Source organism: Thunnus albacares, chromosome 7 (assembly GCF_914725855.1).
Source record: "Thunnus albacares chromosome 7, fThuAlb1.1, whole genome shotgun sequence".
Taxonomy (NCBI): Eukaryota; Metazoa; Chordata; class Actinopteri; order Scombriformes; family Scombridae; genus Thunnus; species Thunnus albacares.
Genome location: NC_058112.1, coordinates 2,199,284 through 2,225,702, shown reverse-complemented (window position 1 = coordinate 2,225,702; position 26,419 = coordinate 2,199,284). Strand labels below are relative to the sequence as shown.

Sequence of the window (26,419 nt, the reverse complement as noted above, 5' to 3'; positions counted from 1 at the left end):
TGTTGGCATGTAGTGCATAGAGACAGGTGGCTGTAAAGGAGGTGGCAGAGAATGAAAGAGAGACACATTACTTTCATTGGATGATAGAGAGATAGAGAGAGCTGAAAGCTGGAGACAAATACCGCATTCACGAATGGAAAATGTCCCATTTGTTATGACTTGGAAGCATTCAAGTATTCATTTTGGCACCTGGTTTTTCGTCCCTTGACAAAAATAAACATTCATTTTTGTCCATTTATTATCATTTGGTATTGTTACTTTTGGTCTAGTTTTCATCTGTGAAATTTTAGTCTTGTAGTGTTTCAAGTATTCTGAGGCTACAGTTGTTCCCATCTTTAATGCAAACAGTTTTTCAAAATATTTTTTGTGGTAGTTTTAGGCTTTTTTATTGATTATGACAGTAGAGTGATGACAGAAAAGAAGGAGAGAGACAAGGTGAACGATGTGCAAAAAAGGTCCTCAGCTGGACTCGACCCAGAGAATCATGTGTCGTTTTGGCGATGGTGAGGTTAGTGGAAAAGGCACTATTAACCTCCTGTTTTTACCACACATACAGTGTCCATGTCGCTCTGCTCAGCAGCAATACAATACACTCACTCTCCTCGCTGAATCCAGTTGTCATTACAAACTTTGGATATTTGAACAGAACTGCTCAGTCTTTGTTGTTCCTGCTCACCTAGCATTATTGTTGCTTTGTGCTCTCTGCTGCAAGGTAGCATGATCATTCAGAAGCACACTAAATTATGGTTTACTGTCTTGGCTACTCATACTTTGGAAGTAGAGGTGGTTATCCTGTTGTACAACCATGTATAACCTTTAAAATGTCCTGATATTGTCCTTGTATTTGACTCTTCCTCCTACTGCACCATTACTAATCATGACTGTCTTGACTTTGTCCTCCCCTTACACTTGAATCCCTCTGCTAGTTTTCTGCTAGTCTCTGCTATGTGTCTCATATTCTGGTGACCTGACAGGCTGGTGCCAAGGTAGCCTTTTCACCTTAGTAGGAACATTTAGAGAAGAACTTGAACAGTGTTTTTCAGCGTTGTGAAGAGGAAGAATGCCTTTATCATCTTATTTTTGAATTGGTGACATCATAGATTTGTTAAAGCCAGCCTTGACTGTGTTGCCACATACAGAAAGAGACAGAGCAACAGTGTGAAATAAAATTATCTACATGTAAAGGGTCAGCAAAATGCTTTGTATCCAAACAAATGCAACTCCAGTGGGCTATAAGTGAGTTTCTGCAGACTGGGCTTGACCCAGTTAGAATAATGCTTACACATGACAACTGTCCTGAACGAAGCTACTTGTTGCTTAGTCCACAGCAGCTTGTGCACATCCCTTTTAAAACTCAACAGAATGTCTTTAATCTACAGTCGCACTGATGATGAAAATTATCTGAAATGTTTGGGTTGATGGTTTAGAAATCAGTCTACTGTAACTGTCTAGTACATGTTTTGGTGTTTATCTGGTGTTAGCCACATTTTAAGAATGGATCTTTGTACAGATTTGTACAATTTCATAAGGTGTCACAATCTGGTTCAGAAGTGTGCTCAGTGATGCAAAATTAAAATAAAGAAAATAATTACAATTAAATATATGAAATAATGTCTGTGAGCAGGTCAGTTATGTATGCAATGTCTGTGAGAGTGGTGTGGAGTGTGTGAGTGGGAGACACAAAGCACAAATAAAGAAGAACATCAGTTGGTAGCCAGGGGAAGAGAGTGAGAGGATATTGCAGGTCTGATAAAGGCTCCTGATCCCAGCCTACTCAGGTTTACTGCATCTCTGACAAGCTCTCAGTTCCACCCTCCAACTTCCTGACACAAAGGGAAAAACACAGCCTACCAGAGAAGACAAAGATAGGGCCAACTCTGGGGTTGACGTGGGCCCCGTTCTTTGTACGTGGATAACTGAGTTATCCAGTTTAGAATGTTGACAATTTGACACGAGTCTGGATTTTTTTGGTTCTTCAAAGTTTCTTAAAAATCCCACTGTAACTGTTGTCATAGCAACGAGTCCTCCTCCTTAAGCCCAAATCTGCAAATGTGCAGTTTATTGACAGTTAGCTGGATCATGACCAAGATGTTTTAGGGTGAACCCCAAACATGAACTCATTTACAGATACAAATGTCTCACTTTCTCAGATTTATAATGAAAGAATGTTGATATAATTATGACTTTAGATGAGAACATGCAGGTTATTGACATCATTGAATCATTATAATCAGCTGGTATAATTATCACTATTAGATTTTGATAATCAGGAGCTATCTGTACTTATACATGATAAAATATACAATTTAACAAAAGTTGTACACTGAAAAGGAATCAGTCCAAATTTAGTTTGGCATACTCTGAGCAAAAAGACATAAACTCAACTAAAAGATTCTGTAACTCAACTAAAAGACTGTTAAAAGACCAATGGAGCCAGAACATTTGGCATTTAATATAACATTTGAAACACTGAAACTTGTTAAATGATTAACTGCAGAACTCACTTTACTGAAAATAGTTCATGCAGTTAAGGCTTTTGTTGTTGTTGACAGTTTTTGTTAAGGTTCCATTTCCATAGCAGGCTTATGATTATCACTTAAAAGTCTGTATGTCCAGTCAGGAGAACGTCACCAATTATCAGCCAATAGTCTTGAGACAAGGACACGTATAAATATCAGCCCGATGTACTCACTCGGGGACACCTCAGTAGTACAGAGGACTGTTCATAACATGGGACACACCTACCTATTTTCTATCACTTGCCAACAGCCATTGTGTTCATTTGCATCATGGGCTGAAAAGTTATACTCCTCATATATGATTATACTACATTGTATTAAATTGAATACCCCTGAAGTTAGTATAATATAAATATTGACAAGGTGGGACACACAGTGTTGATTTAACATATTGGCTACTTTCATTACAACAGTATAATTTCAAGCAGCTCTGACAAATATTCAAATTCGATGATACAACTTGTTATCGCCCTGCCATTTTTGAAATGTTCTTTTCTACAGTTTTTTATGATATTGGCGACAAGAAGAAGTTTTGATTAATGATGTTGGCTAGTGATAGCATCTTTGACTCACACACACACGTACACACACACTGCAAACAAGAGCATGGAGTATTCTTTTGAAAAGAATGAGCAGGTAGAGAAGATGGGTGCATACATGGATGAATGAATGATGGAAAGCAAGGAAGGTGAGGCATGATGAGCACTACTCTAGCCTGATCACATTGGATATGGCATTCTAAAGTCTGACTGCCATTAGAATAAAGAATCAGTCACCACCTCCTCCTCAGTGTAGACTCTGGAACAGACAGGAGGCCATCAAAGTAACTAAGTTCATTTAATCCGGTATAGTACTTAAGTACAATGTGGAGGTACTTGTACTTTACTTGAGTGTTTCCATTTGATACTACTTTATACTTCCACTCCACTACATTTCAGAGGGAAATATTGTACTTTCTACTCCACTACATTTATTTGACAGCTTTAGTTACTTTTCAGATAATGATTTGACACAATGGATAATATAACAAGCTTTTAAAATACAACACATTGTTAAAGATGAAACCAGTGGATTCCAACCTTTTTGGCTTTTGAAGCCTTACAAAAAGCAGTGTGTAGTCGGGGTCACATTTCAGATGTCTATGAGTTGTTAATAGTGATTTTTGATTTTTCCCTTTACATCTCTCACATGACTTCATTTCAATAAATGTTCAAATGATCCAATATTTCACCAAAAATCAAAGATTAGAGAAAAAGTCCAAACACTGAAAACAGATTTTTGTATCAGGACTTCTTTCCTCTCCCATTAGTCATCTCATGACCCCCCAGAGGCCCCTAGGTTGGGAACCACTGGATTAAACTAGCTAAGTAGTTGAAACTAGCTCCACCTCCAGCAGCTACAACAGTGACATGCTGCTTACACATTGATGCTTCAGTATTAATAATAATAATAATAATAAGTCAGAGGAACCAAACCACTACTCAAGCTGATGATACTTAGGTACTTTTACTGTAGTAGGATTTTTCTTGCAGGACTTTTGCTTGTAATGGAGTATTTTTACATTGCTGTATTACTTAAGTAAAGGATCTGAATACTTCTTCTACCACTGGCCATCAAACTGGCTCACAGGGCAAGCAAGAGCCAAGTGATGTTTTGTCTTAAAATTCTAAATCTCACAAGCTGCAGTGCAGCTGAGCAAGTTATGGTTTTGAAGCAAGAAGTGTACTGTAAGATTTATTTTTATTAAAAGTAGCTTGTTAATCTGTGCAGCATCAAAACTGCTGAGGTGAATACTGAGTTTCATTCATTTGATGACAGAGATTTTGATCTGTAAATAATAGTGTCATCTGCATACAGGTGAGTAATACCCTCAGGACTGATTCTGGTCAGAGACAAATAGCTCAAGTTCACCTGACTTTTGTGACATTCTCTCTCCTCCAGCTCTTTGTAGAATTTACAGTCCCATATCTCTCTATCCACCATGTAATCTACATTTAATTTTACTCATTTTTCTTTTGCCTTTTCTACATAGATTGTAGCCTAAATTATCAAATTGTTTTTGATGAATATCTGTTTCTTTGGTACAGTTACACAAGATTCTGTGTTAAAAATGATTTTGGACTTTAGTCATATCGACATCTTCCTGTTGCCCAATGTGTTTGCTTTTACATTTGAAGACAGATTATCTGATGCAAGTTAATGAACCAATTCAAAAACATCTCTCACAGTTCACAGTAAAGCATTTTGTGACTCACATTTGGTTTCTCTGACAAATGGTGAAGAAAAGACAGACATATTGCATTTTTTATGTTTTCTTCCTGTAGAAGGCACACGCACACATGCAGACACTGACATACACAATGCAAGGTGTGTGTTAAGTTGTTGTGTTTTTTGTTGCAGGAGCCAGTGTCAAAGGCAGAGAATGAGGCCAGTGAGGGGATGGGCAGAGTGGATGAAGGAGTAGAAGAGTTCTTCACTAAGAAAATCATCCCTGACTATGCACTGTGAGTTGAACACACAAACATAAGCAAACACACACACACACACACACACACACATTTCTTTCTCCTTGCCAGGTATCCATTTAAGGCAGCAGTATACTTGAAATGAAAGAGCAGGACTTGAAATCCATTCAACTTACTGATATCAACGTGTAATTAAAACAATGACTGAAAGCTGACAGTGCCCATCAATCTTATAAATCCCCTTTCCTCTACTCACCAGTGTCAAATGGTGGTTAACAGCAGCAGCCAACCAGTAAGCTTAACTGATCCTGTTGCTGATTCTCAGACTAGAAAATCATGGCAGCTTGGATGTAAATGTTCCTTTTCATCTAAACAATCCACCGAACTGTCTCTGGAGACACTTGAAGTGAGAACCAGGCCCTGTAGCTGCTGAATATTTTATTTCATTTTCAAATCATTTTAAATGTTATCATTGGTCTACTGCATTTATGAATTGCAGTTGCTGCAGAAATGCACTGTCCTGTAGAAATTATGATAATAGAGGAACAGAACTAATGCAGCCAGCATGGAGCCTCCACTGTTGGGCTGCAATTGCTGCTGGACAGGGTCAGTTCTGAGATCCTCCATGGGCAGAACTGGGAGACAGATGTAGAGGCCATCACTGACAAAACACATGTGTCCCACTGAGAACCCTGCTTTACAGCTCTTTATCTTTAGTGGCAGGTGGATTTATCCTAAAAGTATCAATACTGCTGTACCTGAGTCTTATCTAAAAGTATTGATTTTAATCAAAGATCTAGGCCAAATATTGCATAACAAATGCAGCCTCCCTCCTTCCTCTAAATCGCTACAAAAACATCATGTGTCCACTTTCAAAGCAGAGATTAGCTCTCACAGTTCACCTGGTGCCCCACTTTACATTAGCTTCCTGCAACGCAACAAAGGCTTTGTCCCAATGCCCATATTTTCAGTACTTGTGAGTCAAATACCTTGTGTAACGTATTTCCTCAGCCCACTGAGACACACCTGGTTAATAAGACCATCCTCTGACTTGCACAAAGACAAACACACAGTCAGCAGCAGTAATGTGTAATACAATTAATAAAGCTTAATTGAGTTATCTAGATACATGGAGCTCTGTTGTACATAACAATTGAATGGTTTCTGTCTGATAAAAGTTTTTTAAAAATTCTCAAAATCATTGATAAAATGATATATTTATGCTGACAATGTCAGATGTGATATTGTTCTTGTCAGTCAGTTGTAAGTGATAACCATGTGTGGAGATTCTCCCAAAGCTGTGTAGTATTTAGACATGAATAATGATATTAAGGCTGATTCCAGCATTAACTTCTTCATGTCTTATGATTACTATTGTTCCTAAACCAGCTTATAGGCACATAACAGCCAACAGTTGGACTAGTGTGACACAGTAGATGGTGATGAATTAAAAGGAAAACTGCTTTAGAGTGATGATGTGCATCACAATACTTGCCTGCTTTCTAATGACCAGAACAAATGAAAGCTCTCGCGTACACATACACATGGACCAAAAACACAGCTATATTTGGTAGTTTTTCTCCAGTTAATAAAAATGTCACCAACTGTGATATTTGCAGTCTGTTATCTACAGTCTATCTAATTGCAGTCTCTTGCAACTACCTTTCAGCTGCAGTTGTGACAGTAGTGGTAGTAGTTGTAGCAGAAAATAAATAATGATCAATCATCATTAAAAGCCACTAGTGCCTATATATGTAGCTTTTGAATATTTCACTATAGGTGAGTTGTCAGTTTCAGCACTTTTGATTATTTTCCTGAACAGTTGTAAAATATTGCACATTTAGTTCCCAGTATATAACATTTATTCATAACCGTAATCAGCCTGTATTTAGCAATCTAAATTACACTGTTTCGTTATCCAAGGTGCATTTACGCTACTCCAAATGACATGAAGTTCATGTTAATGGAATACTGCTTCAGAGTGGTGATGTGCATAGTATCAGCTGTACAGACACTGGTAGTAGCGGGCAAAATTAGTGACATTGCCCACTTGTGCTGGCATTGCAAGTAGATGCCCTCAATGCCCTGACAAATGACATCCACAATGATAAAAATAAAAAGTCATGGAAGTCCACACATACAGTAACTGGATTAAAGTAGTTTGAAATCAACCTGCAAAGCTCAGCTGTCAAGTTGACAGCTGTGAAAACTGAAAGTGAAAAAATGGAAGGAGATACTTTACACATCACACACCTTCCCTAACTCACTCACCAAACAGCATGTTGATATGGAGGAGTCTGCAAAACCCTGGAGATTATGTTCAATCACAGCGTTTTTGAACATTCCATACCATGTTTTAAATGGATTATTTCTACATCAGTGGACAGCAGCTAGAGTATGGTTAAAGTAAACTACATTTGGAATATTGTGGAGGCATTTTGTAATTAAAGTGATATGTTGTTGTGGAGGTGAACCACACTGTTTTCCTCTTTGATTTCATTTCTAGTATACTGCTGGTCTTATTGTCATACACATCACATGCATTAACTCTATTACCACACAAAAAATGTCTTTCACACACACACACACACACACACACACTGACGGTGTTAGCAGGAGTTATACACTGGTGTGAGAATGCTAGGGTAGAAATCTCTCTCTGGACTACTTTGGTCCCTGATTATTCCACCAAACTTCCATGCTTTTCCATGATAAAAGTTGCTCTTTGTCTAATTTTTCAGGCTATTAAATTATGACTATTCCATGTTTTTTTTGCATTTTCAAGAAAGCAAAGGCCACACATCTCCTGATAACTGCTTAAATAAGAGTGTAATGTAATGTAAGAAACGTGTTTGTGTTTTCAGCCCGGTAGCTTTATGTGTAGATTGCATGGTGAATGTTTTTGTACTGTTTGACAAACCCTGTGCCCCTTCAGTGTAACACCACATAAATACACATTCCCTGTCTGAAGTCTGTTCTGGACCCACCTCACTTTGCTGTTTCAGATTACTGAACACAAAATAATTTAAGATGGTGCTATGTTTTGAGCCTTTAGCCTGATATTGAGACCGAATGGCCAGTTTGTAAGCACTCTGAGTCTGACACTGGCCTCTTGTCAGCTGGTTACCAGGTTATTTTGCCCTATTTACTGTGACTGATGACATTTTCAGTCAACACTGAAGCTGTGTTAGTGGTGGCTAGGTGCAGTAAGCTTGGTGTGCGACAAAATCTCAACTCAAACGTCCACATACTAGTTTTTTCAGAGCTGTCAACCAAATCTCACGGTTCACATCAGCAAATAGAGCTTTTCAGGCATAATTACGTGACAGATGTAGACAGAACTTTGGTCCCATTGTTGTATATGGGGGAGATGGCAGCCCCTGTCTCTCTTGTCAGATATGAATGTCCTCCATGATCTTTTCCTGGTTATCCATTGATTCCTGATTGATGACCTTTGACCTCTCTTGAGCGTCCTTGGTCTGGTGTTTGGCTGATGTTGTATGTTTCTTCTGTCAGACTCTTGTCCAGGGTCTTTGCTGTTTATGTCCCCCAGCTATCACATGTAATGCCATACACCATTGCAGTCTTCCTCTCGGGGGGATCTTGTCTTAGGCCGAATTCAGACCAAATCAGGTGTTTCGGCCCACCACCGCAGGATTGAGTGGAGGTGTGTGGGGTTGTGGGCATGTTTATTTGTGCTCTAGAACGTAACCGCTGTGAAACAATCAGAAAATAACATTTTATTAATCTGATTCACCGGCTTTCTCACTACTAGCGCTCCCTCTCTTCATTCACTCTCTAGCTCACGCGACCTCTGCTTTCTCTCTCTCTCACTCTTGCTCTCAACTTTCTCTCTCTCTGTTTTTCTTTTGTCTTTTTTAAAATGAATCAGGAAGCCGACAGCAAAGTCTAACTTTATTTTTAATGTTATCAAACAAAGACAAATGTCCTCCCCTCGTTCTAGTAACATCTTTGTACTCCCTCATAGCAGAGTTAACAGCTCTGATCAGTCTGATCTCCACAGCCACAATGACCCAAAAGCCCGCAGCCGAAACGCACTACCCCCATTCAAATGAATGGGAGGACCGCCTGATTTGGTCTATATACGGCCTTATGGTGTACTAGAAAAGATCTTGTTGAGCAATTTGTATAAAGTGCTCTGACTAGACTCAAGATGTTCCATAAGGCCTGCCATGTAAGTAAGTCCTACTGGTATTCTCCTTGTGGTCCCAGGATTCTCATCGTCCACTAGGGTTAGTGAATGCCTAACCCTAACCCTTGCAAATGTTGGCCTGAGGAATTAGAGTTGGGGCTTTGAAGAGTTAGGTTTCCTCACCCCTCTGAGCCACTTGTGACCCAACGTTGGTTTCTTTAAACCATGAACATGGTCATTCCCTAACCACAACCTATTGGTATATTTTTGTAACCATGACCAGCAAGTTCTTTTGTTCTTAAACCTAACCAAAGCTTAACCATGGAGAACATACAACAATTTTATTGCTGAAACAGTTTGAAGACATTTTGGAAAGCATTGAAAAACCATGTTGTCTTGCTGATAGAAAACACTTCTATGTGTCATTCTAGAGGGCAGGGACAAACAACATGTTTGACGTTTATTTTTGAGAACTTGTGTTTCTAATATTTTACTATTATTTTGACTTACTTCTCCTTTGAGGTAATGTGTGTACAAGTATAACATTTGAATCATCCTGACCTGAGCCAACTGATAAACTAAAGGTTTTTCAAAACCTGCACAAGAATTGCAAAAACATAAAATACCTTTTAGCGCTTAGTGTCCTATTCTTAGGCTGAGTCATGCTTGTTGCTACATTCGCAACATATACTAAGTTTAGTCCCACCCACAAAAGTTCACATTGGCTCAGTAATTTCTCCAACCAGAAAAAACAACAAATCATGGGAACAATAACAGCCCTTTAAATCCAGCATCATTTGAGATATTTAAGATGTGTGCAACGATTCAGATGATTGCAAGCAGACTAGTATTTTTACTAGTAAATTAGTATAGTAGCTGTAAATTTCAGGATACACAGAGATGACAAATGAAATGAAATTATATCGTCTTCGTAGTCATCAGATCTCAACCCAACTGTGCACCTGTGGGAGATTTTGGAATGACATGCTAGACAGCGCTCTCCACCACCATCATCAAAACATGAAATGAGGGCAAGAATATCTTTTGGAAGAATGCTGTTCATCCCTCCAGTAGAGCTCCTCATTCTTGGAAAATCCATGACAGGGACACAATAAGCTGTTACAAACTTACAAACTGCTACTTACATACTTGGGTTTTCTGCATTTGTCAACCATCTTTACACAAATATTAGGAATCAATCAGTAACAGATGCATGATCCAAGACAACTCACTGATATACCTGATATACCTACTGATTCCCATGTTGATACACTAAGATCTGCATTTGTACAGAACAGAATCCAGACATGGCAACACACACCCCTTCTTCCCCTTTGGTTTTATACTTTCAAAGCAAACTACCTGTCTGCAACACACAGATGTCCCATGGTCATTGATGCAAGTTGACCTGACAAGCTTGGCTAGTTGGTTTCTAATCTATCTTATACAAAGTATACCATGTATCATGCTCACATTGTTATTAAGAGAGAAAACATCAGTGCCTGATGGTGGATGTCCTGGAATGTAGTTGAATATTTCACATGTAGTGGCACTGAGAGATTCATCAATGGAGTGATGTTGAATTATTTAATATGAGGTAATCGACCATAGTCATACTTCATCTTTACACTCGCTCAGAAAAAGAAAAATGGGTGTAGACCACTATGGTCAATACCACCTCAGTGATTTGATTTGTAATTTCTACCTCTAGTTAGTAATACAAGACAGAAGATATCAGTCAGTGCTTCCTCTATACATTTTTTAAAATGCAGTCATTTGCTTGCAAGATACTTGTCATGGTTGAGGGTAAATTCTGACCTGACAATGGTTCTAGATGAAATTAGGGGTCATCCTCTAGGGACAATGAATATCCAGACCAAATTTCATGGTAATCTGGCCAGTAGTTTTCTAGATATATTGCTCTGGACCAAAGTGTTGATCAGACTAACCAACTGACTGAAAGAACCACGCTAGGCCTTGTTTTATTCGGGCAACTCTTATGGTCAGTCTGATTCAGTGTTACATCAATGAGAGGTGTTTTTGCTCTGTGTGCTGTTTGCATGACCTTTCACGTGGTGTACCTGAACTGAGCATGTGTCTTGAGGCCTGTAGCAGTAGTTGTAGTACTGAGTGTCTCTTCTTGTCTGTTGCTCTTTCTGCTGTCTCCCTGCTGCAGAAAAGGCCGGTGGGAGGAGTCAAACCCTGCCCAAGCCACTCCCTCAGAGTCAAGCTCAACCCCCTCAGCGTCAACCCCTTTTTCCTCCTCGTCTGACCATATCACCTCCTCTACCACCACTGTCACCTCTCCCTCTATCCCATCAACTGACACATCCTTCACATCCACTGATGTTCCATCCCTCTCTACATCCTCCACATCCCACGTCCCCTCCTCTGTCACCTCGTCCACCACCACTCCCACCACCACCACCACACTTCCTACCAAAAACATCAAGAAAAAGTTTGGCGACTTCTTCGCCTTCAAGAGGGCTCGAGCCGGGAGAGCCGCCAAGGCAGGAGGGGGAGAGGGAGGAGGAGAGGCGGTGAAGGTCAAAAGGACCTCCATTGCAGACCTCATTCGACCCCTCCGCGAGGCCAAAGAAAGGGAGAGAGAGAGAGAGAGGGACAAGGAGAGAGAGAAGGAGAGAGGGGCAAGGTCAGGGGAGGATGCTAATATTTCTAATGATACCGCCACCACAGAAGGAACCATTGCCACCAGCCACCATCTTGCAGGCGATGCGAGGGAAACAGTGGCGCCTGCCAAGACATTAACCACGACGACGCCTCCCAGTGAGACCACTCCCTCTTACCCCATCATCACCACAACCTCTGACCTCGCCGCTGCTATGCTCGCGAACATGCAAGAAGAGGCAGTGACCTCACTTCCTGATTTGCCAGGCCGAACCCCCAGTCCTGTGGTCACTTCTCCTCTAACCGAGCAGGAGCGGAGCAGTATGCTGATGAAGGAGATGAAGATGGGAGGGACTCCATATGGAGAGAGGAGACTGAAGGTCACCAAGAGGTCACTGAGAGAGGGCAAGAGCCAGAGTCTCATACTGCTGACGGGATTAGAGCCTGAAGACAAGGATAACACACACAGTAAGGTCAGTCTGACAATACACTGAACACACACAGCAAGATCGTCCGACATAAGCGGGAAAGACACATGACGTTGCTGACACACACACAAAAAAAACGCCAGTACTGTAAATTCTTCAATAGTGAACAGCCTTTATTTGAAAGCGGCTTATAATAAATACAAGCCTTTATTTCTAATATTTAAGACATCATCTTGTTTGCTGCTTGAAAGAACTCATAATAAAATTCTGCATAATAAGTATTTCCATGGCATTGATTCCACCAGTAATCAATGCCATTGATTTTTACCATTAAAGCCCATCATTTTAGAGTAGGTTCTTACTAGATTAAAACAGGTTTCTCTAAACGTAAAGTGTTGGGTCAGTATCTATCAGCTCCAAAATGTATCTGCTGACAATGTGATGTGTTCATTTTAACTTCATTTTAACAACTTAACTTGTATTTACATTTACAATATTATGGGAGGAAAATGACTCTGAATATTTATCATACAACCACATCAAAATGCTAAACACCCACAGCCACAGTATGATCCTGGCACTTGTCAGTAATCAGCCAGTTGTGTGTGTGTGTGTGTGCATGTTCACGTCTACTAAATGTGTATGTGTCTTCTTCCAGAAACATGTATCTGAGAGCACATCTAGTTTTGAACAGAGGCTTCAGGTTATGCTGCACAGAATGGGAGTGGCCAAAACTCCACCTGCTGAAACCAAGACAAACCAGGTAGGATGGGTGAGAGTGTGTGTGTGTGTGTGTGTGTGTGTGTGTGTGTCACATACACAACCCATATAAGTAGATGCTTTTAACAGGTTTACAACATTTTGGCAAATAGGTGGGTCAACTATTAAGTACTGGAGTACTGCCGTGATTCAAAATGTGTTACACTGATTTACTAACGCAATGAAAAATTGTAAAATGTAAAAGACTCACTATGGTCATGTCATTTTTTACAAGTAGTTCTGTCCAGGGAAGGATTTTCTGAACCAGGGGCCTCTGCCTCAGGTGGCCCTGAAGTCCTTGGAATTTCCTGGATGCGTTTGAAAATGTAGCACTTAAAGACATGTCCGGTGATATTCTATATTTTTCTTGTTGACAAATCCAGTGAAAAGGCCAACAATGTGTTAGTGTGTCTCTCAATACTTTCTTACTTCCCTACACTGTCTGTGACACAACAGGTCATTGTTGCTTTTGTTCTTTTCATGGGATTTGTTGACAAAGAAAATGTTGAATATCATCAGTATTATCAGTCTAATGGAATAAATAATATTACATTAGATTAAATCTGCAACTAACACGTTAGAGTCTTGTTTATTGGAATCCCTGTGTTTTGCTACTCTTCCTGGTGTCCTTCAGTGTACAGTGTTTACTGTCAGGTCAGGTTTTCCTCCTGTGCTTTAAATAGAGATGCATCATACATTTGTAAAGGGGGGGGGGGGGGGTAGCAGTGGGGGTGTTCATGTACATGACGGCTTGTCATCACTGTGAAGCGCCCCATGGCCTCATCATGGTTGTATGTATGTATGAATTACCCTTTAATCTATCCTTTGTGTTGTGGTTAATATTTGTGTATTATTACTTTAAGCTCAACAGTCTAAATGTAGAATTCACTTATTTTCTCATAGAGGAGAAATCAGATTATGTATTGTCCGGGAATGTCATGTCATATTTTCTCAAGATTTTTTATATTTTTTTGGAGCCCTCTAGAAGCAGTAAAGGATCAGCACCTGTAGCAACAGTAATGCTTCGTCAGGTAATAAATATCTTGTTGTGTCATTGATCTAATGTTGTGGTTGTTTAATACTGTCCAATATGTCTGTTATAGAATAAAGACGAGGAGCTGAGAAAAGCCAACTCTGAAGGTAAGTGTGTGTGTGTGTGTGTGTGTGTGTGTGTGTGTGTTTATTTCATTAACCTGCTAAATTACATAAGATAGTATAGGATTGTGTCTATTCATAAAACTACAAAAAGATCAAATTAATCTCATACAAATTAATCCCAAATGTGTTTTGTAATTGAGAAATGAACTGATACTGATTCACAAAATGGATGCAATCTTGTGTTGTGGTTCGTAAGTAATTTAGGCATCTTCAGATGTAACTGAATGAGGCTGAAGCTTATCCTCTGTTTGTCTAAGAAACCTTGAAGAAAATAAGATTACACAAATGCCAACTGTGCATCTAAAACATATTCTGGAACTAATTTATGTAGGATTATATAGGTCGTATGAAACAAAACCAACCTTCATTTTTGACCATGTTTTCATGTTTAATGACAATACTTTGGTTGCATCTGCACTTTCCATTAAGCTCCTACTAATTAGATATCAGCAGTGGGCCTACATAGCTCTGTTTGAATAGACCTCTGCTGGCAACAAGTCACTCTTCACTGGGTCAGTGTACATTATTTCTACAGTATATGACTGAGGTTTAGACTCTAATTGGACTTTTTCACACAGTCCTTTGTTCCGTAATGGAGAGATTGCTGTTGCGCTGGAAAAGAAAATTCCTTTAATTTGGTCGTTTTCTTCTTGTTTGAGTCACCAAAATTTGTTCAGAGACCTACCACTTACAGCTGTGTGATTTAATCAGAACACCTTCAGTTCATCTCAGTGTTCACATTGCATTCATTGCTTGTATTAAAATGGTACTCTGTGTCCCTCAGGTGCTATCCTGGACAAACCTGAACCACCTCCCACATACATGAAGCCTAGAACCATGTCCACGTCATCAGGTATGAATGTTACCTTCCTCCATTTCTTAAAACACATCAATGAGCCACATTGTTGCACTGGCTAGTTTATTTTCACTCAATCCCACACACACCATCCTGCTGCAGGAAATACTCCCTAGAGCAACAAATGTGTATTAATCTGCCACTGAAAATAAATCCTGTTGAGTAACGTCTGCTAAAAACTACAGTGACCAGCTGTTTTAGAAAATAACTGAGCTCTTTTTAAAAATGACACTATACTGTATGTTTGTGAGTCACTTTTAGGGAAGTCAGAAAGTACTGAGAGACGGAATAACACATTGTTGATTTTTCTTTTCATGTGATTTGTTGATAGTAAGAAAAATATAGAATAACACACATTTTATCAAGTTAGGCTTAAAGGTATAGTTTGTATTTTTTGAGGTGGGGTTGTATTAGGAAGTTATCCATACTCAGTGTATTACCTGCAGTAGATTTGGGTTGGCACGCTCCCAGTTTAGAGAAGCACACAGGAGTCCTGGTACAGAAGCTAAGCAATGCACAGCTGTGGACGGGTACAGCAGCAAAATGTTTTTTAGCCAACTAAAAAAATCAATATCAGTTTAAGTGTGCACTATATTTAGAATATTTTACCTTGCTGTCAGACAGCCCTTTTCTTTGGCACTACATTATCTCAACTGTAGAATTTCCATATTCCTACGCATGCTGTGCACTGTATTATGCCACAACAGCACTCTCAGACCCAAACAGCTGATCTGCGGCTGTCTTCATGGTTTCCATAAAAGCTGCATGACGGTAGAAGTTAGATGTGAATGGCCATATGTTACTGTTACATCATGCAGCATGTTTCTGCCCTGTGAAGTGTTCCATCCATAGTACAATAGGAGGTAAACCACAGTTATTTATTTAAGTTCTGGCTTTTCATGTTGTTTTTGAGTCACAGTACTTTAAAACATACGCTTGTCCTAGAATCACTAGTAGCGAAGCAAGTGCAACATGGGAAAGAGCCTGTGACATCATCACCATAGCTGCTGGCCTGAGCTGTGTGATGCAGCAGACTGTATGTAGCTCAACCGTCCTGATGTTTCAGGGCCTGTGATGAGAGAACACAGGAGGGTGTCTGCTGATGCACAGTGGTTTCTATGTGTTAGTCTACATGTGCCTGAACGTCTGTTCAACCTGAACTCATTGATTGGACCAGCATGCATCATTCATGGATCAGATATCATGGATCACCACTAACATACGGTCTCTCACCTTCTGTTTCCAGCAGACCCCAGGCATCCTATTAGAGCGCTGGACCCCGTCCGGCCGGACCCTCCACTTCACCCAAAGCCTGCCCTCCCTGAGCGCCCCATTGGCCCCCTGCCACCCAAACCTGCCGTCGCAGCCAAGCCTCCCCTCCCCACCCCAACTGCTCCTGCAGTAGGGGGAGCTCGTCCCTCCTCTGCTCCTCCTTCCAGCAGCTCAGTCGAGGGAGTGCAGCTCAGAGCATACACACATGATGGCAGGCCAGCAGAGAGTCTTGCACAGGTAATTAAAAAAAGAAAATTTATAGATATCACCAGGAAAGAATAATCCCTTAAACTACCTTTAAAGGAATCGTTACACATTATTGGAAATACACTCTGGAAAGTGTTGGACAATTTAAATTTTGACCGGATGATGGCACTAGATGAAAAGTCAGGGATCACCAAAGTCAGTAGAATTCATTCTTTGGGTAACATGATTGTCTATGTAAAATTTAAGAGCAAATTCATTCAATAGTTGTTGAGATATTTGAGTGTGGACCAAAGTGGTGGACTGACCTGGGCCTTTTTTAGGCATAGGAGAAGTAGGTAGTCATGGATCACCACTAGTCACCTGGGGCACCACCAGCTGGAGAGGTTCCAGAGAGGTAGAATAAACCTTTGGTAATCTGTCTGAATCTAGTCAGTTAGTTAAACAAAAGATACAGTGAAAAAAAGGATGATCTACATGTTAAAATTAGATTGAAAGTAATGGATGTCCACAGGATTGAGAGCCGAACAAATCTATATTTTGATTAATAGCCGAGGTATTGGCTATAAATCCTATTGGATGACAGCTGTCAAAAATGCCTCACTGTGCTCCATTACAACAGTGTCCACACAGCATTGTGAGAGAGTGACCCACTGAGCTACAAAATATAAAAGTTTCAGTTTAAGTTAATTATAAAACAGCAGCAGCAGTGAATGATGTGAGTGGAGAGTTATTTTGTGTCTATTTCAGTGAAGTTTACAGTTGAACCACACATCTAAAGGATGTCTGGTCTAGGGCATTTAAATGTCCAGAGATGGCCCTGAGACTGACATTGCCATCCAAAAAAAGTGATGTTTCCTTTCATTTAAACAATAATTCAAAATATTTTACAAATCCATCCATTATCAGTTTACAGTGTTATTAAGGTAGAAAAGGTTTTTCAAAAGGTGAAAACTACAACCCTTAAAAATACATTAAATTCAGAAACTCTTAATTAACAGATTCAGTAGCTTTTAAGGGGTGCATGACTTTCCCTTTTATACTTTATCACACTGCTGTCTAAAGAATGTTGTTCTCTGCCTCCGTGAGCTCATGTCAGTTATAATATAGCAGTCATGTTGCTGAGCAGCTTCTGATTTCCATTCCCAGAATGAAAGCCTGGAGGGTCCTCGGGGTGCAGCCTCAGCTCCATCCCCCAGGAAAGAGCTGCTCCCTCCAACCCCGTCTCCATGGAGGGGTCCCAGCGCACAGGATCGCTCCGAGAAAGCACAATCAGTGACCGACGGTACGTCTTACGGAACTGATGAAAAGCAAATCATTCATCCAAATTCAAAGGAGGCTCATTATAGTCTGTACTCTTCACACATCTCTGGGTCATTATCACCTTGATGAAACATGGTATTGATCAAAGTCACATGTGAGGTCACATGAATCAAGGAGTGAAAGTATTTAAAAAGAGTTGCATTCATTTAAGTTTGGTCACATTGACATGGTAAAATGATGCTATAATATGATGAGAAAAGAAGATCATCATCAGTCATTCTCTCCAGTTTGTACAATAGAAAGATGTATTGTATGATGTTTGTTTTATATTTATTGTATTGTTATACATTTATAATATCACAGCTTTTATGTTTAATAATGAATATGTTGAAATGGATACAATGATTCAATCTGTCTAATTTCAAGAGAACAAGTTGATTTTAACGATGTATGCATGCGCACTCCTGCAGAGAGTCTTCCTAAACCACGCCAACACATGAAGCCCCTCCCACAACGGCGAGCTGTGTCTGTCCACGAGGACGCTCTGGCCATGACACAAGGTGAGTGTGTGAGGTGTGTGTGTGCAGTAAAAAGTTATAATGCACAATGTAGTGTTTAATGAAGACATAATAAACCAAATACAGGTGCCATTGAATACCAAAAACTATTAAATATGTGTAATAAGAGCTGGATAGGGCGCCACCACTCAGCCTTGCAGCCAGTTTTTCCCAGTGGTCACTTGTGGTATTGCAGTAAGAAATTCCCCTGCAGCCCAAAAAGCATTTTCCACATAGACCACCATTGTAAAACTGTTGACAGGACACCTCAAACTGCAAACAAGGTCAATTATGACTCTTTCTATTATGAACTTTTGATCAATTGAGGTTTACATTTGTAAAACTTTTCTCGAGCCGAGAAAAGTGATTTAAAATCCATGACATCATCATAATGTAAAGTCTATGGGTCCGAGCGGGAACGCGTGGACAGGGCCGGGGGGGGAAACACAACTGTGCATATTCAGCGGGCCTCACAATGCGGAAGCAAACCTAGAAGCTAGAAACTTTTTTTGGCATATGCGCCAGCCAAGCAACTCCTATAGGACTAAATGGGCGCCATTTTTAGGCGGGTATCCAGTTCTTATAATACATCTATGGTCCTCTTCCATGGAGGCCACCATGTTGCACCGCCATGTTTCAAAAGTAGCCCAGAACGGACAAATCAAACACTGGCTCTAGAGAGAGCCTTTTGTGTTTTTCACAAGTTTCACAGCCACTGTAGGTTCTCCTACACACTTGGAAGGGGAAAGGAGGGGTATTCAGTTGGTTGCAATCTGCAACCTCACTGCTAGATGCCACTAAATCCTACACACTGGTCCTTTAAAGCAATGTAAGAAATATAAAAACCTGAAAGTTTTTCACTCTGCCTGATTGATTTAAATTTGAGTGTGTGTCCTCTAATATATGGTTGGCATTTAGAACTTGTTTTTACACATAGTGATAATTAAAGATCTTGGTCTGCAAAAAGTCTCAAGCCCCTCTTTCTCTGTCTCCTTCTCTCTCAGAGCTGAAGGCTGTGTTACAAAGGTCGCCCATCCGTTTCCGGGGCAACAGAGGGGACCTGCCCACCTGCACTGAAGATCCAACCAGTGGTGAGGAAGCACAAAGGACTCAGGAGGGTGAGAGAGGTGGAGGGGAGGCTGTTTATCAGTCATGCTAATAACCTCCTTTTTAAAAATGCGTTATGTTTCTGAGATAAAAAGCTGTTCTTCCATCTGTCTGTTGTCCTTCTCCTGATCAGCCAGGGAAAAGGGGAAGCAGACAGCTGAAGAAAAGAAGGAGGAGCTGAAGGCAGTCTGTGGAGGAACACTAGATCAAAGCAAGCACCCCCCTACAGCAGGTAGGGAAGCCCCAGTCTCAGGGTGTCCCTCTTCTGCAGCTCAGGCTCAACACGAAGCATCAGCACCAAGACTCTTCAGTCCAGCTGCAGCCCCTGACAAAGCCCCACCAACCTTGGAAAAGCCTGCCGTAACCCCCACATCCCAGGAGAAGAGCCCAGGCACAGCCCCAGCTTTTTCCCACCTTCTAGAAAAAACGCTGGTGTCCCCACCTCCCCAAGAAAAGACCCCCAGCACAATCTCTTCTGAAACCCGCCCCCAAGTGAGTCCCCTGCCCCACATGAAGAAGAGCCCTGGCACATTAGCAGCCACAGCGGATGTGGGAAACAGCACAAAGGAGAGAGGAGAGGCGGTCTCTAAACAGCACACAATGAAGGCAGAGCCAGCAGACCAAAGAACTGAGCCCCCTCTCTCTGAATAACACACAGACTCACCTGAGGGGAAAAGACACACCTGGGAAAGACTCGAGGGAGGGGTCTGTGACATCACAGATCAGGAAGTGGGAGGGTATATGAGGTCTGAGAGTAGCGTGAATGTTGTTCCCTCCTGTTTGAAACAGGATAGTAGGGTGGCCCAGCTGAAAGACTCACATCATACCAACATCCCAGGTTCAATCCCTGCAGCAGCCAATGTGCCCTGTTGAAGTGTCCTTAAGCAAGGCACTGAAGCCCTACCCGTCCTGTCCTTGTGTTGTACTGTAGAAAACAGCTGCTGTGTCCCATGTCAGCGCTCTTCTCTTTGTCTCAGGAGGGTGCATATTCCATTACAAAGGCAGCCTTCTTTTACCCAAATTATAATGCTAATAATGCTAATAAATGATCACATAGCCCACAACAAGTATTTTGCAACAACAATCACCAGTCAAGGTCCACCTACTCACTTGTTCTGGAGCTTTCAACCATGTCAGTCTTCAGCATGGATGAGTAGTCCTTGAGGTGCTCAGAATAATGGAAAATTTGAATATTCCATGTAACTGAGTAAACGTTATCTGCTGATTAAGACCAGGCATGAGGGTAGCTTATTGGTAATAAAATACAATAATAAAAGTAGTAAAGATTTAACTTTCTGAGTGGATGAGGAGTACCAAATAGCAACATCTGTTTTGGTTTATGTGAGACTAGCCTGTGTTATTCATACTAATATGACTGCATATTAGTTATCGGGTTGTCAGTAGCAGTTCACCAGCTAGCCCTGTGTGTAGTCACTACATCGACAAGCCGACAAACAAATGTTTCACAAAGACATGCTGATTCATTTGCAATGCCACTTCATGGTGTGACCAGGCCTACAGTGTAAATTATTTCCCTCAAGTTCAAACGTGTAACTCATGCAGGGCACATGCGCCTCAATTCTCACCATCCAGGGCTTATCTGCACCTACTCCCATTTTTACATTGACTGATATACAATAACCCCGCCTGTACAATTAACTTCACATTCAGTCTAAACACAGCTGTAGATCACAAGTTTGAGTCCTTCCAAAGACACTGAGCCTGAAATGGGACACAGCTAGCATCAGCTAAATGAGTAAATAACAAGAGCATCATCAACGGGTGGTAGTGAAATATGTGTACTCTCAACAAAAGAATGGTTGATTTTACAACACATTTGTGAGTGTAGTTCATTAACACATCATGTTCATCACATCATTAATATCACCTGCTTATACATGTTGTTATATTGAGTTGATTTGGGGGTTTTCAAGGCCTATGATGTAGTTTATGGTTAGAAGATGACAAAAGATATAGATATTCTGTATATTTCAACTTGGCCTTAAACTTTTTAAAAGTATCCCAGTATGATCTTTTCAGTAAAAAGATCTCGTAAACCACATTTACATATTTCATTGTGATTTAGATTTAAGTGATTCATCTACATAAAGACAAATTAAGATCATTTGCTCCCAGTTGTATTTCAATTTTTAGTAATTGCTTCAAATCTTAATGACTCCAAATTTGGATTGCATGTTTCACCATTTAAATCCCCTCTTAATCCTCTTTTGTTAGCCTGATATTTAGTCTGAATTGCCATTTTGTCACTCAGTCTGACACTAGTTTTTTTTTTACTTGGTTTCTGCCGGGGGGGGGGATTGCTTCAATCAATCACTGTGACTGATGCATCTACTCACTTGATGTCATTTTTCAGTCGAGACAGAAGCTGTGTTAGCAGTAGTTAACACTAGCTAAGAGCAGTTAGCTTGGAGTTTATAACGTCAGTCCAGCTAATCTATGTTGCAGCATGTGAGGAAATGTTCATTTAACTATGAACTATTACTGTTGAGGTCCTGCAGCACACGTCACAGCGTCTTACAGTCGCCAGTAAGCAAAGTCCTGCTAGCAAAACACTGAGGTGGCTAGTTTCACATGAGATACTGCAAGAACATTCCACTATGCTAGACACACAAGTTGAGAGCCCACGGTGTTCACAAGCAGTTGACTGTTTTATAAATGATTACTTTCATATTTCATAAACATTAACTGCAGACAGAAGAACATGTTGCTCAACTACTCATGAGGTTACTAATTGAACTGTGGACACACCAGTAGTTCTTTCTGTGTCTGTTCTTTCTTACCTCGGCAGTGCAGGCCAGATTGTTCATCAGGTTACTAGATTTGATCTGAGATTGCATGGGGACACTGCTTCTGCTACTGTATCTCTCTCGCTGTTTAGAGCTCAGGTGAGACATCCACATTTAATAACTGATTCATGACTCATCCATTGTTATTTATGGACCTGGTGCATTGCTTCCATTCAATATTTGTGACATCACTGCAGGACCTCAATAGTGCAATCCAAACTGTGCCAGTGTGTGCCAGACCTCATCTTATTTGACGTGATCCTTCATTAAGACCATCAAGGGAGAAACAACATTAAGCCTGAAATCGTCCCCCAACTGCAAAAACATCTTTCTTTTCACATCCCTCCATTGCAGTTCTCATTTAAAGGACCAGTGTGTAGGATTTAGTGGCATCTAGCAGTGAGGTCACAGACACTAAATTCTACATACTGTACCTTTAAGAGCTGATATCGATAGCTGCATCTGTTCCTTCCATGCTTGTCACCATATTTGTTTGAATTCTGCCTCTGGCACAGCTAGATGATTATTCCAACTTAAGTTCTGCTCATGAAGGCTCTGATTGGCTAGCCTTTTTTTCCAGCTGGGGAAACAGCCAATTACAAGAGCAATATCAAACCTTTGAATCTCTCAACAGAATTTCAGAGGTGGGTGGCAATTTTTGAGGTTTGTAACCAGGCTAACTATGCTACATAAAGTTTAAGGTTTTGCCTTAATTTCATATTTACACATTTTTTTAACAATACCCTCAAGTTTTACTTTTTCTCCACCAAATTCCCCCTCGTACTAGAGAGAAGTCTGGTGGCTTCCAACATCTTGAAAAACATTTAGAATCCAAGAATTTACCCCCATTTTCTGTTTGTTTTGTCACACTTTTACTCATTAAATTCAGTTTCCTTTACACTATCTTTACCAAGTACCATCATGCCTTCCCTTTTTTTCCCCCAACAGTACATATTTCTTTTGCCGTGTTAAAGTATTTTCACATTAAGCCTTTTAGAATCTCCAGACGACTCCACAGGACACTAAAGCTCTGCATGTTTCTGCATATTTCTGTAGATTCACATCAGTAGGTGACATTCAAATTAATTCAGGTGAAGTCATTCCATTAAACAACCATGTATGCAATCATCATATCATAAGAGGACCAGATCAGATTTTAATAAAAGAGCAGATATTGTGTGAGATAACAACAAGAGTGTATTCAGTCTATCAAACTCTCAGGGTGGTTGTGGAGAATGACGTGTGTTTTGTCAGAGCGGACCTCAGTTCAGCTCTCTGCGCTGTCAGCGACCTGAGCCTCCGTCTCATCTCGGGGGAGAGTTTATTTTCTACCGTCATGTTTATCTTTGCCTTGCACGCACAGAATATGTACAAAACTACAGAAAGCAAACAAAAACAAAGTTATGAACAGAGTGTAAATCCATACCTATACTTGTTAATAATTATTAAAAAGTTGATTGAATTGTGTCATAATTTTGTGTTCTCTTGTTTTTATTCTTCATGTGAGTTGAAGTTATGTGCCCTCATCATGTTGATGTTAACAGGCAGCAGATCATATCAACTTTCCTCCCTGTTCTTAAAGCCTTGTGTGGTCTTTCACTTTCTATTCTTTAATGACAAATATATGTCAGAATCCATCAAATTTTTGTCTTTGCTCAGAGGCAAAAACAAGATTTTAAAGGAGCGCTCCAAGTGATCAATTTATTCATCACTAGAAGTACTACACAGCCTTTGAAAACAGTTGTATAATGGAGAAGCCTTGTCAAGTCTCAGGAAATAACCTGATGATGTCATCAGGGTTATCTCAGCTCAAACTTCAAAACTACAAATTAAAGGATAGGATCACATTTTTTCAAGTCTTATCTTAAAACAATACTGAAGTGCCCATGTCTAACTGATCCTCCGATCTTTCCCCATCTCTAACATCCATATTGATCCTGAGGACAATTTAGGCATCCAGTAGCTTATATGAAACATACAAAACACCAATGCACACAAGAATAAAAGAATAAGTGATAAAGAATTTTTGGTAAAGAATGTATGTTTGTTATAATCAGGTAAGAGGATAAAAGAATATCTATTTTACATCAGCAATACCTCCTGGTATCACTGACATGAACATTTTTATTATGAATACACTGGTAACTTCTTAATTGTGTAGTAGTAAGTTGTGTAGCTTATAGTAAAGTGTTACCGAGAACATCACGATCAATAATAGTAAAAGTTATCAAAGGTTTTACAATAACTTCACTGAAGTCCTCAACATATATGTTCATACATGCAGTCACAAGACACTACAGTAATACAAGTGATAAAGTAAGAATCTGAAAGATGCTGATGCAGCGTTACTACTGTATTTTTATTGTAAAAGTATATTCATAAAAAGTCAGCAAAATGCAGGAAAGGAGGTTGCTGAATCTCAACATTTTACAGGAGGGCACAAAGGCTGTGAAGAGTTACTTTTCAGTGCTGCCTCATGACTTAATGATGTAAGTATGGAGGGTTTAAAGGTGAATGTAGTGATAATGATCATAGTTTTATGTCTCTGCCTCAGGATCTGACACAGTTAGGAAGGGTTACTGGAAGTTACACTATATTATTTTTCCATTATAAGTAAGGAGAATCTAAATCATCCCCATGTAGTATTGGTCTTCATATTCTTTCTCTGTATGTTCTGCAAATATTCGATTAACTGTATTTCATTTTCATTAGTTCATTAGTTGTGTTCCACAACTGTTCTGTGCACCCTCATCACGCTTTCTGTTCTTCTTAATTATGCTCCATTTCTTCCCTCATGTTCCCACAGGGATCATTACACCTCTATATTTTAACCTTAGTTTAGTTTGTTATGTCAAAGAGCAGCGAGGTGGATCCCTGCTGGTGGATCAGACCTGAGCTCATATTAACTACAGCATGATGATAATGAACAATGAATGAACAGAAACAGATCTGAGACACATCGTGTGGAGTTAGACTTGGTCATGCTCTATGGATGTATCATTGTCCTTCAGTTAGACTCAGTCTCTGAGCATTATCTGGCTCTGATGTGACAGGAGGTGAAACTATTAAAACTCATCAAAGCAACTTTTAAGTCTAGATTAGTTGTTGCCATCTAATTTTACAGGAAATTCAAAGTGTTACAAAGTGCAGCTCAAATATGGCAAAAAAATCAAACATAAGTTGATACTTTTAATACTTTTTAAAGGCTTCATTTAGACAATATAGAACTTTTCAGAGGTCTTCAGGTACATTGATTTGTTGATCTGTTTAATGTACAGAAGGGCTTTGTCATAGCACACTTTGAATGTCGAACACAGGTGTAATTAATGACATAAATCATTGCTATTGTTGTCATGTGTATGCTGGTTCCCTGTCATGGCTTAAAATAAGATGGAGCCATCATAATTGTTATTAGTTCCACCTGTGCTTTTTTTGTTACAAGTCAAAATGCCTGTTGTCAGAAATGATCTATTAATAGATACTAGAATGACTGAGCAATACACAAATATGCGGTGGCCTTGAAGTGCCTTATGTAATCTTTAAAAAAAACATGAATCCACCGGTTTGAAACAATACCTGTACATGAACAGTTACAGTCACACTGCAGCCAACTGTCCAGGTTGCATGAGAGCAGGAGCACATGGCTACTCCGTGTATCTCAAGGTCCTCTGCTCATATATATATGTACTAAAATGAATGTAGACAGATGGCAAGTGAAGAAATTTCAGGGACTAAATGATTTTTCAAAACATTCAAAGCATCAGAAATTCTGGCTATGGGACCTGGTTTGTGAGAATTTTGTAAAGTATTTTAATCTGAAAGAGCTGCTGACAAGATGGAATTTACAGCAGCATCATCCAATCAAACCTCAAAGACACTGATGAATCCCATCATGATGGTGCAGAACAGAATAACTGCATCAAAGTAAGACATGAGACTAATCTGTCATTTAAACACATTTAATATACATTAGTCCAAGATAGATTTTATAACAATATAAAGGAGTATACGTTTAATATATAATGTGTTTCTCAGGTTATAGATTCTTTCTTTGCATAAGAATATTTAATCTTCAGTCTAAAATTAGAGCATGTCTGTCTGCAGTTTCACATTTCACTAAAAATAAAGCATCTACAGGGCTTTATGAAAAACAACAGGCATCTAGAATGTATCAGTTAATTATTTTTTTCAAAAATACAGCTGATTCCATCATCATGTACCTTACCACCACTCTTTGGCTAGC

The 26,419-nt window shown here is 39.9% G+C and overlaps 1 protein-coding gene across 3 annotated transcripts in view; it reads left to right on the top strand.

Annotated features, from left to right (window-relative positions):
- Positions 1–23,649, top strand: part of carmil2 (capping protein regulator and myosin 1 linker 2) — a 60,646-nt gene extending 36,997 nt beyond the window's left edge. For 2 of the 3 annotated variants that reach the window (XM_044356841.1, XM_044356839.1), the window contains 10 exons: positions 4,920–5,023; positions 11,314–12,238; positions 12,852–12,956; positions 14,056–14,092; positions 14,895–14,963; positions 16,213–16,475; positions 17,592–17,727; positions 18,176–18,265; positions 19,267–19,380; positions 19,503–23,649. In XM_044356841.1, coding sequence (XP_044212776.1) covers positions 4,920–5,023; positions 11,314–12,238; positions 12,852–12,956; positions 14,056–14,092; positions 14,895–14,963; positions 16,213–16,475; positions 17,592–17,727; positions 18,176–18,265; positions 19,267–19,380; positions 19,503–20,020 — 2,361 coding nt within the window. In that variant the 3' untranslated portion in view covers positions 20,021–23,649. The remainder of the gene's footprint in view (positions 1–4,919; positions 5,024–11,313; positions 12,239–12,851; positions 12,957–14,055; positions 14,093–14,894; positions 14,964–16,212; positions 16,476–17,591; positions 17,728–18,175; positions 18,266–19,266; positions 19,381–19,502) is intronic. The other variant, XM_044356840.1, reaches the window with a different exon arrangement.
- The last annotated feature ends 2,770 nt before the right edge of the window (positions 23,650–26,419 follow it).